Below are 13,264 nucleotides of genomic sequence, written 5' to 3' on the forward strand. Positions count from 1 at the left end.
TTTTATTCCGACCAAGTCTTCAATCTCTGGTGTGTACTTTGCCGTGATAGCTCATCTCCATCCAGCCTCACCCCATTTCCAGGGCTCAGTAATGACTTGTGGCTCCTGGATTAGACAGCACAGCTTTGCATGGGGCATTTAGTGCACTTCTGACAAGCTCTGGTTTGTTGTTTTTTCACTTGGCTGTATGTATCTGTCTGCAACTAGAATGTTAGCCTAAAGAGGGTCAGCACCTTACATGTCTTGCTAAGAGCTGTGTCCATGTCCACACCAGCGTGCTGGGCACAGCTGGTGTCAGGATTTGCACCCAGGTCTGTCTGGACAAAATCCAGGGCTCTTTCCATGTACTACTCCCTGCCCCTGACAAGGTGGATGGGGCTCTGAAGGCAGCCCACAGGAGGGGACCCTCCTTCTTCCCTTTGCCCTCTGCTCCGCCCTCCTGGGTAACCTGCACTGGCTGCCAGCCTGAAGAAGGACTGGACCAGGTCACCTGAAAGGAGCCCCTGGGAAACGGGCAGCAGTGTGATAGTCACAGGGGCAGCCCTACAAACAGGAGGGTGGGAGCCCCCCCACCTCATGGGCCTGGATGTCCCCTGGCCTGGAATCATGGTGTAACTGAGTTGAGTAGCTTGGCTTCAAAATGCATTTCTTTCTTTCTTTTTTTCCTTTTTCTTTTTGCTCTATTCCCCAGGCTGGAGTGCAGTGGTACAATCTTGGCTCTGCAACCTCTGCCTCCCGGGTTCAAGCGATTCTCCTGCCTCAGCCTCCCAAGTCGCTGGGATTACAGGCACCCATGCCCAAGCCCAGCTAACTTTTGTATTTTTAGTAGAGCCGGGGTTTCATGATGTTGGCCACACTGGTCTCAAACTCCTGACCTCAGGTGATCCACCTGCCTCAGCCCCCCAAAGTGCTGGGATTACAGGCATGAGCCACTGCGCTGGGTCTCAAAATGCATTTTACCCCTTTTCCCCTTTTTCTCTTTTCTCCCTAGTCTCAAGATGTAACATCAAAATAAACTGCAGAACCCTTTTTCTTCCCTCCTTAGACTTTTTTTTTTTCTTTTTTTTTGAGACAGAGTCTCGCTTTATTACCCAGCCTGGAGTGCCGTGGCATGATCTCGGCTCACTGCAACCTCCACCTCCTGGGTTCAAGTGATTCTCCTGACTGGGTCTCCCAAGTAGCTGGGATTACAGGTGTGCACCACCAGGCCCATCTAATTGTTTGTATTTTTAGTAGAGACGGGGTTTCACCATGCTGGCCAGGCTGGTCTCAAACTCCTGACCTTGTCATCTGCCCCCTCGGCCTCCCTCCTTAGTCTTAAAATATAGCCTTGAACTGTACTTTCAAACTCTGTGTCCCTCCTTTATCCCATGCACATTTATCTAGCTGTATGCTTGTATTAGTTATGTGTTCACTTAGAAGTTCCAGGAGCTAACCTTGAAACAGACCAGGCTTAGAGACCCAGCTGCAAAATTCCAGAGATTATTTCTAGGTGGTTAGTCAACAACCTGGCCATGGTTGGGATGACGCCAGGCTATGCTTCAAGTGGAGCAAGGCTCGAGATAGCCGCTGGAACAAGACACACTGGCTTTGTACCCGGCACCACTCCTGTATGCCTCCCGTTCTAAGTTCCCTTTTTAAAATGTTTTATTTTTTGAGACAGGGTCTAGCTCTGTCACCCAGGCTGGAGTGCAGTACCACAAACACACCTTACCGCAGCCTTAACCTCCTGGGCTCAAGTGATCCTCCTGCCTCAGCCTCCAGAGTAGTTGGGAGTATAGGTGTGTGCCACTGTGGCTAATTTTTTTATTTTTGTAGTGACAGGGCCTCGCCATGTTGCCTAGGCTAGACTCAAAGTCCTGGGCTCAAATGATCTTCCCGCCTTGGCCGCCCAAAGTGCTGGGATGACATGTGTGAGCCACCACTGTGCCCAGTGTTCCAAGTGCCCTTTTTTAAGTCCCTCTCCCCAGCCTAAAGTTTCAAATGGTTTCTATAAAGCACAAGCCTGGGCCATTTCTCCACCACTAGCCCTGGAATAAAGTCACTTTCCTTTCGCTGCATCTCGTCCTTGTTATCGGCTTTGTAAGTGATCAGCGGCCGAGCCTGTGTATGGTTACAATAGGACTTCCAGAAAATAGAGGCCACCCAGATACATTTGAACTTGAAATAAACAAGTGATTTTTTTTTTTTTTTTGAGATGGAGTCTTGTTCTGTCGCCCAGGCTGGAGTGCAGTGGCAAAATCTTGGCTCACTGCAACCTCCGCCTGCCAGGTTCAAGTGCTTCTCCTGCCTGAGCATCCTGAGTAGCTGGGACTATAGGCGCGTGCCACCACTCCTGGCTAATTTTTTGTATTTTTAGTAGAGATGGGGTTTCACCTTGTTAGGCAGGATAGTCTCGATTTGCTGACCTCGTGGTCCGCCTGCCGCAGCCTCCCAAAGTATTGGGATTACAGGCGTGAGCCACAGCGCCGAGCCACAAGTGATCATTTTTAAGTGTAATTAATTATGTCTCAAATATTGCATGGAACATACTTCCACTAAAAAAAAGTCATTTATTTCAAATTCTAATTTAGCTCAGTTTCCTTTTTTTTTGAGACAGAGTCTCACTCTGTTGCTCAGGCTGGAGGGCAGTGGAGCAATCTTGGCTCACTGCAACCTCTGTCTCCCGGGTTCAAGCAATTCTCTTGCCTCAGCCTTCCGAGTAGCTGGGATTATAGGCGCATACCACCACGTTCAACTAATTTTTGTATTTTTAATCAGGATGGGGTTTCACCGTGTTGGCCAGGTTGGTCTTGAACTCCTGACCTCAAATGAAGGGCCTGCCTTGGCCTCCCCCAAAGTGTTGGAATTACTGGCATGAGCGACCATGCCCTGCCTGAGTTGCTTTATTTTTATTTGCTATATCTGGCAACCCTACCTGGGGAGAAATGGCAGGGTCGTCGTCAGATGCCAGGGAGTTAGGTGTAGATCTTAGGGGCCAGTGGGATCGTAAGGAGTGCCATCCATAGGAATGCTGGGCTGAGGGTGATGAGCAGCTGCTGGCTTTGGTATGACAGGTCTGAGGGCTGCCACTTCCATCCTGCTGGTGGGGACATGGAGTGCAGCTTGGGCCTTTTCCAGCTCTAGATGTAGTCAAACTCCTTCCACTCCCCACTGACCCTCTATGCCAGCTGCCCTTTGCTCACAGCGAAAGAGTCAAACACTCTGTGTGACTTACAGCCTGCCATGGTTCTGCCAGACTGATGTCTTCTTCTTCCCCTGGCCGAACATTCTCCAGCCTCTGGGCTCCAGCACCCTGACCTGTGTTTGCCAGAATTCAAACCCAACCCTCCGCCTCCTGGTCCAGGACTCCTGGGGTCACTGGAGAGAAAGACTGTGTGTGTACCTCTGTCAAGGTGCCCTTTGTCCCGGGGGCATGCAGTATGATGTCAACAGGAGCCACTCAGGAAAGGCCAGCTCCGTTCTGCCGGGAAGACAGATATCCCCAGCAGAGGCCCCTGACACGAGGCTCCTGTCCTGTGTGTTGCTGCTCATGGGGGCTCCTGACCCGAGATCCCTCTGCTGATGGCCCTAAGTCACCATCAACAAGGCTGCTGTTTCCTGAGCCCCTGTTCTGAGAAGGGCATTTGACATGTTTTCTCTAGTCCTTCATCATCCTTGCCAGGTAGGGGGGAAGTATGGCCCCACTTTACAAATGTGGAGGCCGAGGCCAGAGAGGTGAAGTCCTCTGCCTAGGGCGACCTGCCCCCTCCCCAGCAAAGCCTGCAGACTCCAGATGTTGACCTCCAAGGTCATCCAGAGGCCAGTGGCTACCTGAGCCTGTATCTCCTTCCCTGGGGTTGTTCTGGCTCCAGGGTCCCAAGCCCAGCTGCAGGGATCAGAACTGGGGTTGCTTCTGGCAGGTCTGCTCCCCAAATCCTTCAGGGGCGAAGACCCATGGGGATTGGGGGAGGGGAGAGGGTCAGTGTTTCCCAAAGACTGGGCTTCCAAGCCCTCTCTGTGGCTCTTATTAAGGCAGACCTCCAAGCCCCAACCCTGGAGGTTCAGAAAACCTAGAGTGCGATTCTAAAATCTACCCCCCTCCCCTTTTGTTTTTTCGAGACTGAGTCTCACTCTGTGGCCCAGGCTGGAGTGCAGTAGTGCAATCACAGCTCACCACAACCTCCACCTCCCGGGTTCAAGCGATTCTCCTGCCTCAGCCTCCTGAGTAGCTGGGATTACAGGCGTGCCCCACCATGCCCGGCTAGTTTTTGTATTTTTAGTAGAGACGGGGTTTCGCCATATTACCTGGGCTGATCTCGAACTCCTGACTTCAAGTGATCTACCCACCTCGGCCTCCCAAAGTGCTGGGATTACAGGTGTGAGCAACTGTGCCCAGCCTAAAATCTACCTTTCAACAAGGTGTCTCTGCTGCAGCCAGTTTTAAAACCAGTGAAGAGTTCTCTGTGCAATCCTCAGGCCCTCTGCCCACCCCCCAGATTCAGGAAGCTGACCCTGCAGAGGGCCGTCTGGGCCATGTGTAAAGGGAGGGTGCTTTCTTCCGATGAGGGAATAACAGGGTTTCACATGTGGCCCCAACACCTGTATCCTCAGCCCTCTGCCCCATGTGGACAGGTTAGGAGGGAGAGAAGTGACTCTGAATTTATAGAGCCACCTCCAGATGGCAGGAGCTGTGGATATTTCTTTTTTTTTTTTTTTTTTTTTTTGAGACGGAGTCTCGCTCTGTCGCCCAGGCTGGAGTGCAGTGGCCGGATCTCAGCTCACTGCAAGCTCCTCCTCCCGGGTTCACGCTATTCTCCTGCTTCAGCCTCCCAAGTAGCTGGGACTACAGGCACCCGCCACCTCACCCAGCTAGTTTTTTTTTTGTTGTTGTATTTTTTAGTAGAGACGGGGTTTCAATGTGTTAGCCAGGATGGTCTTGATCTCCTGATCTCGTGATCCGCCCTTCTCGGCCTCCCAAAGTGCTGGGATTACAGGCTTGAGCCACCGCGCCCGGCCAAGCTGTGGATATTTCTGGAGGAATCTCCAACCCAGTGGCTGAGAATGACAGTTGGTCTTGAGTGGGGATTCCAAGGGGGTTTTCCCATGACTCCAGGAGCCCCAACTCAACAGACACCAACAGCTGGTGATTCTTAGGGTCAGAGAAAAAGCCCCTAAATGTTCTGCAACGGCTTCTTTCCTCCAGCTGCCCTCCTGCCTCCTTCCTCCCAATATCCCCTCCCAGGCTGCTGGGGCCCGGCTGGGAGTGGGCCTCTCCGTTCACCCTTCTGGGCAGGAAGAGACCACAGGCCTTTCTAGAAAACCAGGCCTTGGTGGTTTAAGATCTTTTCAATTCAGGCTGGGTGCAGTGGCTCAAGCCTGTAATCCCAGCACTTTGGGAGGCCGAGACGGGCGGATCACGAGGTCAGGAGATCAAGACTATCCTGGCTAACACTGTGAAACCCCGTCTCGACTAAAAAAGACAAAAAACTAGCCGGGCGAGGTGGTGGGCGCCTGTAGTCCCAGCTACTCGGGAGGCTGAGGCAGGAGAATGGCGTAAACCCGGGAGGCGGACCTTGCAGTGAGCTGAGATCCGGCCACTGCACTCCAGCCTGGGCGACAGAGCGAGACTCCGTCTCAAAAAAAAAAAGATCTTTTCAATTCAAAGGGTGGTCCAGGGAGCAGCAGCATCAGCTTCTCCCAGGGGCTCTTAGAAATGCAGGATCTCAGCGGGACGTGGTGGCTCACACCTGTAATTCCAGCCCTTCGGGAGGCTGAGGCAGGTGGATCACTTGAAGTCGAGACCAGCCTGGTCAACATGGTGAAACCCTGTCTTTACTAAAAATACAAAAATTAGCCAGGTGTGGTGGTATGTGCCTGTAGTCCCAACTCCTTGGGAGGCTGAGTCAGGAGAACCACTTGAACCTGGGAGGTGGAGGTTCCAGTGAGCCAAGATCTAGCCACTGACTCCATCTCAAAAAAGAAAGAAAAGAAAGGAAGAAAGGAAAAAAGAGAGGAAAGAAAAAAAAGAAAAGAAAAGAAAGAGAGAAAGAAAGAGAGAGAAAGAAAGAAAGGCAGGATCTCAGGCCCTGCCCAGACCCCCAGACCCCTGAGTCAGCATCTAGCTTCTAAGCCAACCCCAGGTGATTCATTTGCAGATTGAGGGGTCAGAAGCACTCATTTAAATCACTGGTTCTTTACCTTGCAGCCCAACACCTGGGAGCTTTAAAAACACTGGTATAGGGTTCCATCCCCAGACAGCCTGATTTAATTGGTCTATAACACAATCCGGGCAGTGGGTCTTTTAGAAGCTACCCAAACTGCAGCAGAGTTTGGCAAATATATATATATATATATATGTGTGTGTGTGTGTGTGTGTATATATATATATATATTTTTTTTGAGACGGAGTCTCGCTCTGTCGCCCGGGCTGGAGTACAGTGGCCGGATCTCAGCTCACTGTAAGCTCCGCCTCCCGGGTTTACGCCAGTCTCCTGCCTCAGCCTCCCGAGTAGCTGGGAGTACAGGCGCCCGCCACCTTGCTCGGCAAGATTTTTGTATTTTTTAGTAGAGATGGGATTTCACCAGGTTAGCCAGGATGGTCTCGATCTCCTGACCTTGTGATCCGCCCGTCTCGGCCTCCCAAAGTGCTGGGATTACAGGCTTGAGCCACTGCGCCAGGCCATAAATATATATATTTTTATGAAAAAAATATTTTTTCGAAAAAAATATATATTTATATATATTTTTTATATTATATATATGAAAAAATATATATTTATAAAAATATATTTAAATATATTATGAAAAAATATATATATTTATAAAAATATATCTAAATATATTTATGAAAAATATATATTTATAAAAATATATTTAAATATATTTATGAAAAAAATATATATTTATAAAAATATATCTAAATATATTATGAAAAAATATATTTATAAAAACAAATCTAAATATATTTATGAAAAAATATATAAATATTTATATATTTAAATTTAAAATTAAATATATTAAATTTACATATATTTAAATATTGGTTCCTGAAGATGGCATAGTAGAGGCCGGGTGCAGTGGCTCATGCCTATAATCCCAGCTCTTTGGGAGGCCAAGGTGGGCGGATCACCTGAGGTAAAGAGTTGGAGACCAACCTGGCCTACATGGTAAAACCCCTTTCTACTAAAAATACAAAATACAAACATTACCCGGGTTGGTGGCAGGCACCTGTAATCTCACTACTTGGGAAGCTGAAGCAAGAGAATTGCAGGAACACGGGAGGCGGAGGTTGCAGTGAGCCGAGATTGCACCATTGCACTCCAACCTGGGCAACAAGTAGGAAACTCCATCTCAAAAAAAAAAAAAAAAGAGAGAGAGATGGCATAGGAGAAAGCACTCTCCCTCCACACACACCTGGCAGGCCTCTTGTGGGGTCAGCTTAGGGAATTGGGGTGGGGGCGGAGGGCAGAAATCCTGGAACCCAGGCCCAGGATCAGAGATGAGGCAGCTCCTGCCTCCGCCTCCGCCCATGGAGACCAGCAGTGGGGAAAATGTGTCAGGGGCTTGTGGCCCAGGGGCCCTCTTTGGAGTCACCAGTGGCGGGGTACATGTACCTATGGCCCATGGTGCGAGGCAAAGGGCAGGACCAGTGGCTTTGGCATCTTGATGCTCAGACCTCTGCCCATGGGTGAGGGATCAGGACAGGGAGAGGGCACACAGGAGAGGAGAGTCACTGTGTCCTGAGCCAGGAAAGACCCTCAGGTAACAAGTTTTCTTTCCTGGGAGTTACCCAGGAAGACTTCCACATCAAGAAACACTACTATTACTGTCGATAATAATATTAATACTACTAATAGTTTTGTGCTTAATAAGTGCCTGGCATGGCGATGCACGCAGATCTCATTGTGGTTCTGAAGCTGTGACTGCAGCAGCATCACCCCTTAAAAGGCAGATGAGGCTGGATGTGGTGACCCACGCCTGTAATCGAACACTTTGGGAGGCTGAGGTAGGAGGATGGCTTGAACCTAGGTGTTCAAGAGTAGCCTGGGCAACCTAGTGAGACCCTCCTGTCTACAAAAAATAAAAAATCAGCCAGGTGTAGTGGTGCAGCCTGTGGTCCCAGCTGTTCGGGAGGGTGAGGCAGGAGGATTGCTTGAGCCCAGGAGTTTGAGGGCACAGTGAGCTATGATGGCATCATTGCTCTCCAGCCTGGGCGACAGCGAGGCCCTTTTTTTTCTTTCTTTCTTTCTTTTTTTTTTGGTGGCGGGGCGGGGAAGGCAGATTCTAGGGCCCCACTCCAGGCCTTCCACATTCCCCGGGCCGGGCCTGAGAATCTGCTTTTCACAAGGTTCCTGGGAATTTCTTTCGCGCAGAGACTGTTGGGAAACACAGGATTTCTCCCAACCCTGAATGCGGCTGCCCACCACTGACATTCATTCCTTGCCTTATCATTCACTCCATCCACGTTTACGCACTGTCCACACCATTCGCTGACGCAGCCTACCCCCACCGCCCCACTCCCATTCCTCCCAGTATCTCTGTCCGCAGTTCCCCAGGCTGTTCCCTCCCTGCCGCCGCTTTCTCTCCCGTGCGCGTCCCGGGCGAGCCGAGCCCCCTCCCCAGCCCGCGACTGCGCCCTGGGCCCCGAGCGCCCCGCCCCACCCGAGAACCTGCGCTGAGGCGGCCCCACAGGGCGCAGGCCCAGACCCTCAGCGTCCACCGCCCGCTGCCCGCATCCGCCCGCCCGGCGTCCGAGCCTTTCACAGGCGACGGGTAGAGCTGGAGCTCTGGGTCTGGGCGCCAGGTGGGCTCCTGGGAGGGTCATGAAGCAGGTAGGGCCGCGGGGATGCTGGGGCTGGAGGTGGGGCGGGGACGAGAGGAACCTGCGGGAGGGCTGGAGAAGCCGGGAGGAGGAGGAGGGATGCGCCGAGGCCCGAGGCTGGGCTGCACCCGGTGGTCGAGAGGGTGGAGAGGGCTGTGCCACTGCAGCCGCAGCGGAGGGGCCCCGCCAGCTCGGAGGGTCCACTTGGGAACCCAGTGGGGTGCGAGTGGAGTCCAAGCCCAGGAGGACAGGGCGGGTGGGGTCGGGGTGTGCACCGCGTTTGGGCCTGCCACCTGCCCTTGCTGTCCCCCCAGGCCCTGGTGGATGATACCGAGGATGTGTCCCTGGACTTTGGAAACGAGGAGGAGCTGGCCTTTAGGAAAGCGAAGATCAGGTGTGTTGGCAAGGAGCTTGGGTCAGGTGTTCCCCAAAGCTGCAAATTCATTCATTTACTCATTCATTCAAAATATATTGAGCACCTACTGTGTGCCAGGCCTGGGTCTGGGGACGTATCTGTGAACACATCAGACAAGGTCCCTGCCCTCCTGGAGCCTGCAATGGGAGAAGGAGGAAGAAGGGGTGGAGCTGATGTTGAACAGGCAAAGAGATTAATGAGATAATTGAATGTGAGAAGAAATTCAGCCCTGTGATGAAAGAGAAGGTAACTAGAGAAGGCCACTTGCCTTAGTGCAGCCATGGAGGGCCTCTCTGGGGAGGTGGCGTTTGAGCTGAGACCTGAATGATGAGAAGCAGCCAGCCATGGGAGACTCCAGAGGAAGAGTGTTCCAAGCTGAAGGAACAGCAAGCATAAAGGCCCTGGGGCTATGTTGTAAGATCAGAAAAAGCCACTGAGGCTAGAGGGGAGCAAGGTTGGCAGTGGGCTGGACACGTGGAAGAGGGCTTGGAGTTTTATTCCAATCCCTGCTGAGTCTAGTTAGACAGGCTAGTCCTGGGTCAAGTCACTTAACTGCCTGAGACCTCTAGCATCCCAGAAGGTGGCAGGACCAAAGCATGAGGAGTGACCTGTGAACGTGGTTGCCAGTGGCCCAGGCGGCAGCCCCTTCTAGAAACACCCACAGCTCAGCCTCACTCACCCACCCAGTTCTGCCGTATCTCTCCTTCCATCTATCAGAGCCAGTAGGCATGGGATGGGCCTTGGCACCTAAATGCCATTCCTTGTTAAGTCTCTGTTTTTAAAATCAAACTCTCTCATTCAAACCTAATAAACCCCGGAAAGGAATAGACTGTATCAGTTTCCTATGACCGCTAGAACAAACTACCGTTATCATCTTGGCTTAAGACAAAAGAAGTTTATTCTCCTGCAGTTCTGGAGGCCAAAAGTCCATGGTCAGTGTTCCTGGGCTGAAACCAAGGTGGCAGCAAGGCCATACTCCCTTTGGAAGAACTAGGGGAAAATCCGTTCTTTGCCTTTTCCAGCTTTTGATGACTGCTGACATTCTGTGGCTTGTGGCCTGTTCCTCCATCTTCAAGTCCAACATTGTAGCATGTTCAGATCTCTCTCTGTTCCATGGTCAGGTGACGTGCGTGTGTGTGTGTGTGTGTGTGTGTGTGTGTGTGAGTGTGTGAGAGAGAGAGGTTTCCCTGTGCCTCTTATAAGGACTGTTTTGATGGCATTTAGGGTCCACCCAGATCATCTAGGATAACCTTTGCATCTCAAGATCCTTAATTATACGCTGAGTGCAGTGACTCACACCCGTGAGTAATGAGTAATCGCAGCACTTTGGGAATCCAAGGCAGGCAGATCACTTGAGGTTAGAATTTCGTGACCACCCTGGCCAACATGGTGAAACCCTGTCTCTACCAAAAGCTATAAAAATTAGCCAGGTAGGCCGGGCGCGGTGGCTCAAGCCTGTAATCCCAGCACTTTGGGAGGCCGAGACGGGTGGACCACGAGGTCAGGAGATCGAGACCATCCTGGCTAACACGGTGAAACCCCGTCTCTACTAAGAAATACAAAAAACTAGCCAGGCGAGGTGGCGGGTGCCTGTAGTCCCAGCTACTCGGGAGGCTGAGGCAGGAGAATGGTGTGAACCCGGGAGGCAGAGCTTGCGGTGAGCTGAGATCTGGCCACTGCACTCCAACCTGGGAGATAGAATGAGACTCTGTCTCAAAAAAAAAAAAAAAATTAGCCAGGTATAGTGGCACACACCTGTAATCTCAGCCACTCAGGAGGCTCGGGAAGGAGAGTCACTTGAACCCGGGAGGCAGAGGCTACAGTGGGCTGAGATCACGCCACTAAACTCCAGCGTGGGTGACAGAGTGAGACCCTGTCTCAAAAAAAATCCTTAATTAAATTACATCTGCAAAGTCCCTTGTGTCATATAAGGTAGCCGTCACAATTTCTGGGGATTAGAACCTGGATTTCTTTTTTTTGAGACAGGGTTTTACTCAGTTGCCGAGGCTATAGTGCAGTGGTACAATTACGGCTTACTGGAACCTCAAACTTTTGGGTTCAAGAGATCCTCCTGCCTCAGCCTCCCAAGCAGCTAGGACTAGAAGTGTTGCCACCACCCCTGGCTAATTTTTTAAAAATTTAATTTTGTAGAAATGGGGTCTTGCTATGCTGTCCAGGCTGATCTGGAACTTCCAGCCTCAAGTACTCTTCCTGCGTCAGCCTCTCAAAGCCCTGGGATTATAGGTATGAGCCACTGCACCCATCCAGGACCTGGATATTTTTGGAGGCTATTATTCATCCCACCATAATGGCCAGTGATTGTCTTTAAGGGAAGACACTGCAGGAGAACTGGAATCCTGGGTAAAGAATCTTCTAGAACATCTGAACTCATATGTGTTCAATCTCTATTGAGCATCTCCTGTATGCCCAACTCTGGGCTAGTGGCTGGGGATATGTAGAGTTCAGGACTTCACTCCTGCCTTTACGGGTTGCCCAGTCTAGGGCAGGGTTCCTTAATCTCAGCACTCCTAACATTTTAAGCCAGATACTTCTTTGCTGTAGGGAGTGTCCTGTGCACCATAGGATGTTGAGCAGCATCCCTGGCCTCTCTTCACCAAATGCCAGTAGCAGCCCATCCATAAAGTCTCAGGCATTGCCAAATGTCCTCTATGGGGCAAACTTGCCCCCGGTTGAAAACCACCGATTTGCAGGGTAGGGGTAGGCATACCAGTCGCTGTTACAACTCAGTATTTTTGTTTTGTTTTTGTTTTTGTTTTTGAGATGGAGTCTCGCTCTGTCACCCACACTGGAGCACAGTGGTGCAAACTAGGCTCATTGCAACCTCTGCCTCCTGAGTGCAAGCAATTCTCCTGCTTCAGTCTCCCAAGTAGCTGGGACTACAGGTGCACGCCACCACGCTTGGCTAATTGGTGTGTTTTTTTTCTTTGTTTTGTTTCGTTTTAGTAGAGATAGGGTTTTACCATGTTGTCCAGGCTGGTCTCAAACTCCTGATCTCAGGTGATCTGCCTCCTTCAGCCTCCCACAGTGCTGAGATTACAGGTGTGAGCCACTGTGTCTGGCCAGAACTCAGTATTTTAAATGCTGGAATAGGCAGAAGCTGGGGCTCTTTTCCTGGCCAGAGGAAGAGAAAACAGCTAAGCTGAGACCCACAGGTGGGGTAGGAGTTGGTTAGGCTGGGAGGGGTAGATATACCATGGGGAAGCCTGGAGGTAAGGGCATGAGTTTAGGGTGGTTCCGTGTGGCTCAAGACCCAGGTGCTGGTGAGTGGCCTGAGTGGAGACTGGGGCCAGACCCTGCAGCGCTCAGCAACCAAACTCCAAGCTCTGGAGGTGCATTGTCCACTGAACCTTCTAGAGGATGGGGCTGTGCCTTTATCTGTGCTGCGCAGCACGGTGGCCCCAGCCACCTGTGGTGACTGAACATCTGAAATGTGGCCAGGGCGACTGAGGGACAGATGTTTCGATATTATTTACTTTAATCAAATTGAATGTAAATAGCCGCAAATGACTGTGGCATTGGGCAGGGCAGTTCCAGAGTTCAGTCACTGTGGAAGGATTTTGCTCAGGGCAGTGATATGAGTATTGTAGGATGGAGGCTGGGTTGTTGGGGTAGAAGGAGGGTAGGAGATCAGACCAAGGCACTGGCAGGGATGATGGAGGAAAGAGGCCCAGAGGCACAGGGGAGGTAGAACCAGCCCGCCTTGCTGATGGTCAAGATGTAGAGTGGGGACAGGCATCATCAGGGTGACGCTCAGGCTGGTGGTCTGGTGACTCAGGTGAAGAAGCACTTTTGGAGGAAAGATGTTGAGTTCAGAGTGGTCCTTGTTAGGCTGTGTTGGAACATTCTGGTAGCCAGTGGACAGCTGGGAGGAGAGGCCAGGAGCTGGAGAAGCTACCAGGGCTGTAATCAGAGATCTGGGAGGCAGAAGCTCATGCATCCAGGTGGGTATGTTTGAGAGCCACCCATCCCAGAATCCTCAGTGTGCCTAATGCACATTCCTAGGTCTGGCCCTGGACTTATTTAAC

General features: G+C 51.2%; 1 protein-coding gene across 1 annotated transcript in view; it reads left to right on the top strand.

The window, feature by feature from the left end:
* Positions 1–8,264: 8,264 nt before the first annotated feature.
* The window catches only part of TVP23A (trans-golgi network vesicle protein 23 homolog A), a 49,054-nt gene continuing 44,054 nt past the window's right edge, over positions 8,265–13,264 (top strand). Inside the window, exons 1-2 of the mRNA XM_033235769.1 lie at positions 8,265–8,813; positions 9,118–9,197. Of these exons, the coding sequence (XP_033091660.1) occupies positions 8,805–8,813; positions 9,118–9,197 (89 nt within the window). The 5' untranslated portion in view covers positions 8,265–8,804. The remainder of the gene's footprint in view (positions 8,814–9,117; positions 9,198–13,264) is intronic.

Source organism: Trachypithecus francoisi, unplaced genomic scaffold (assembly GCF_009764315.1).
Source record: "Trachypithecus francoisi isolate TF-2019V2 unplaced genomic scaffold, Tfra_2.0 Lachesis_group15, whole genome shotgun sequence".
NCBI lineage: Eukaryota > Metazoa > Chordata > Mammalia > Primates > Cercopithecidae > Trachypithecus > Trachypithecus francoisi.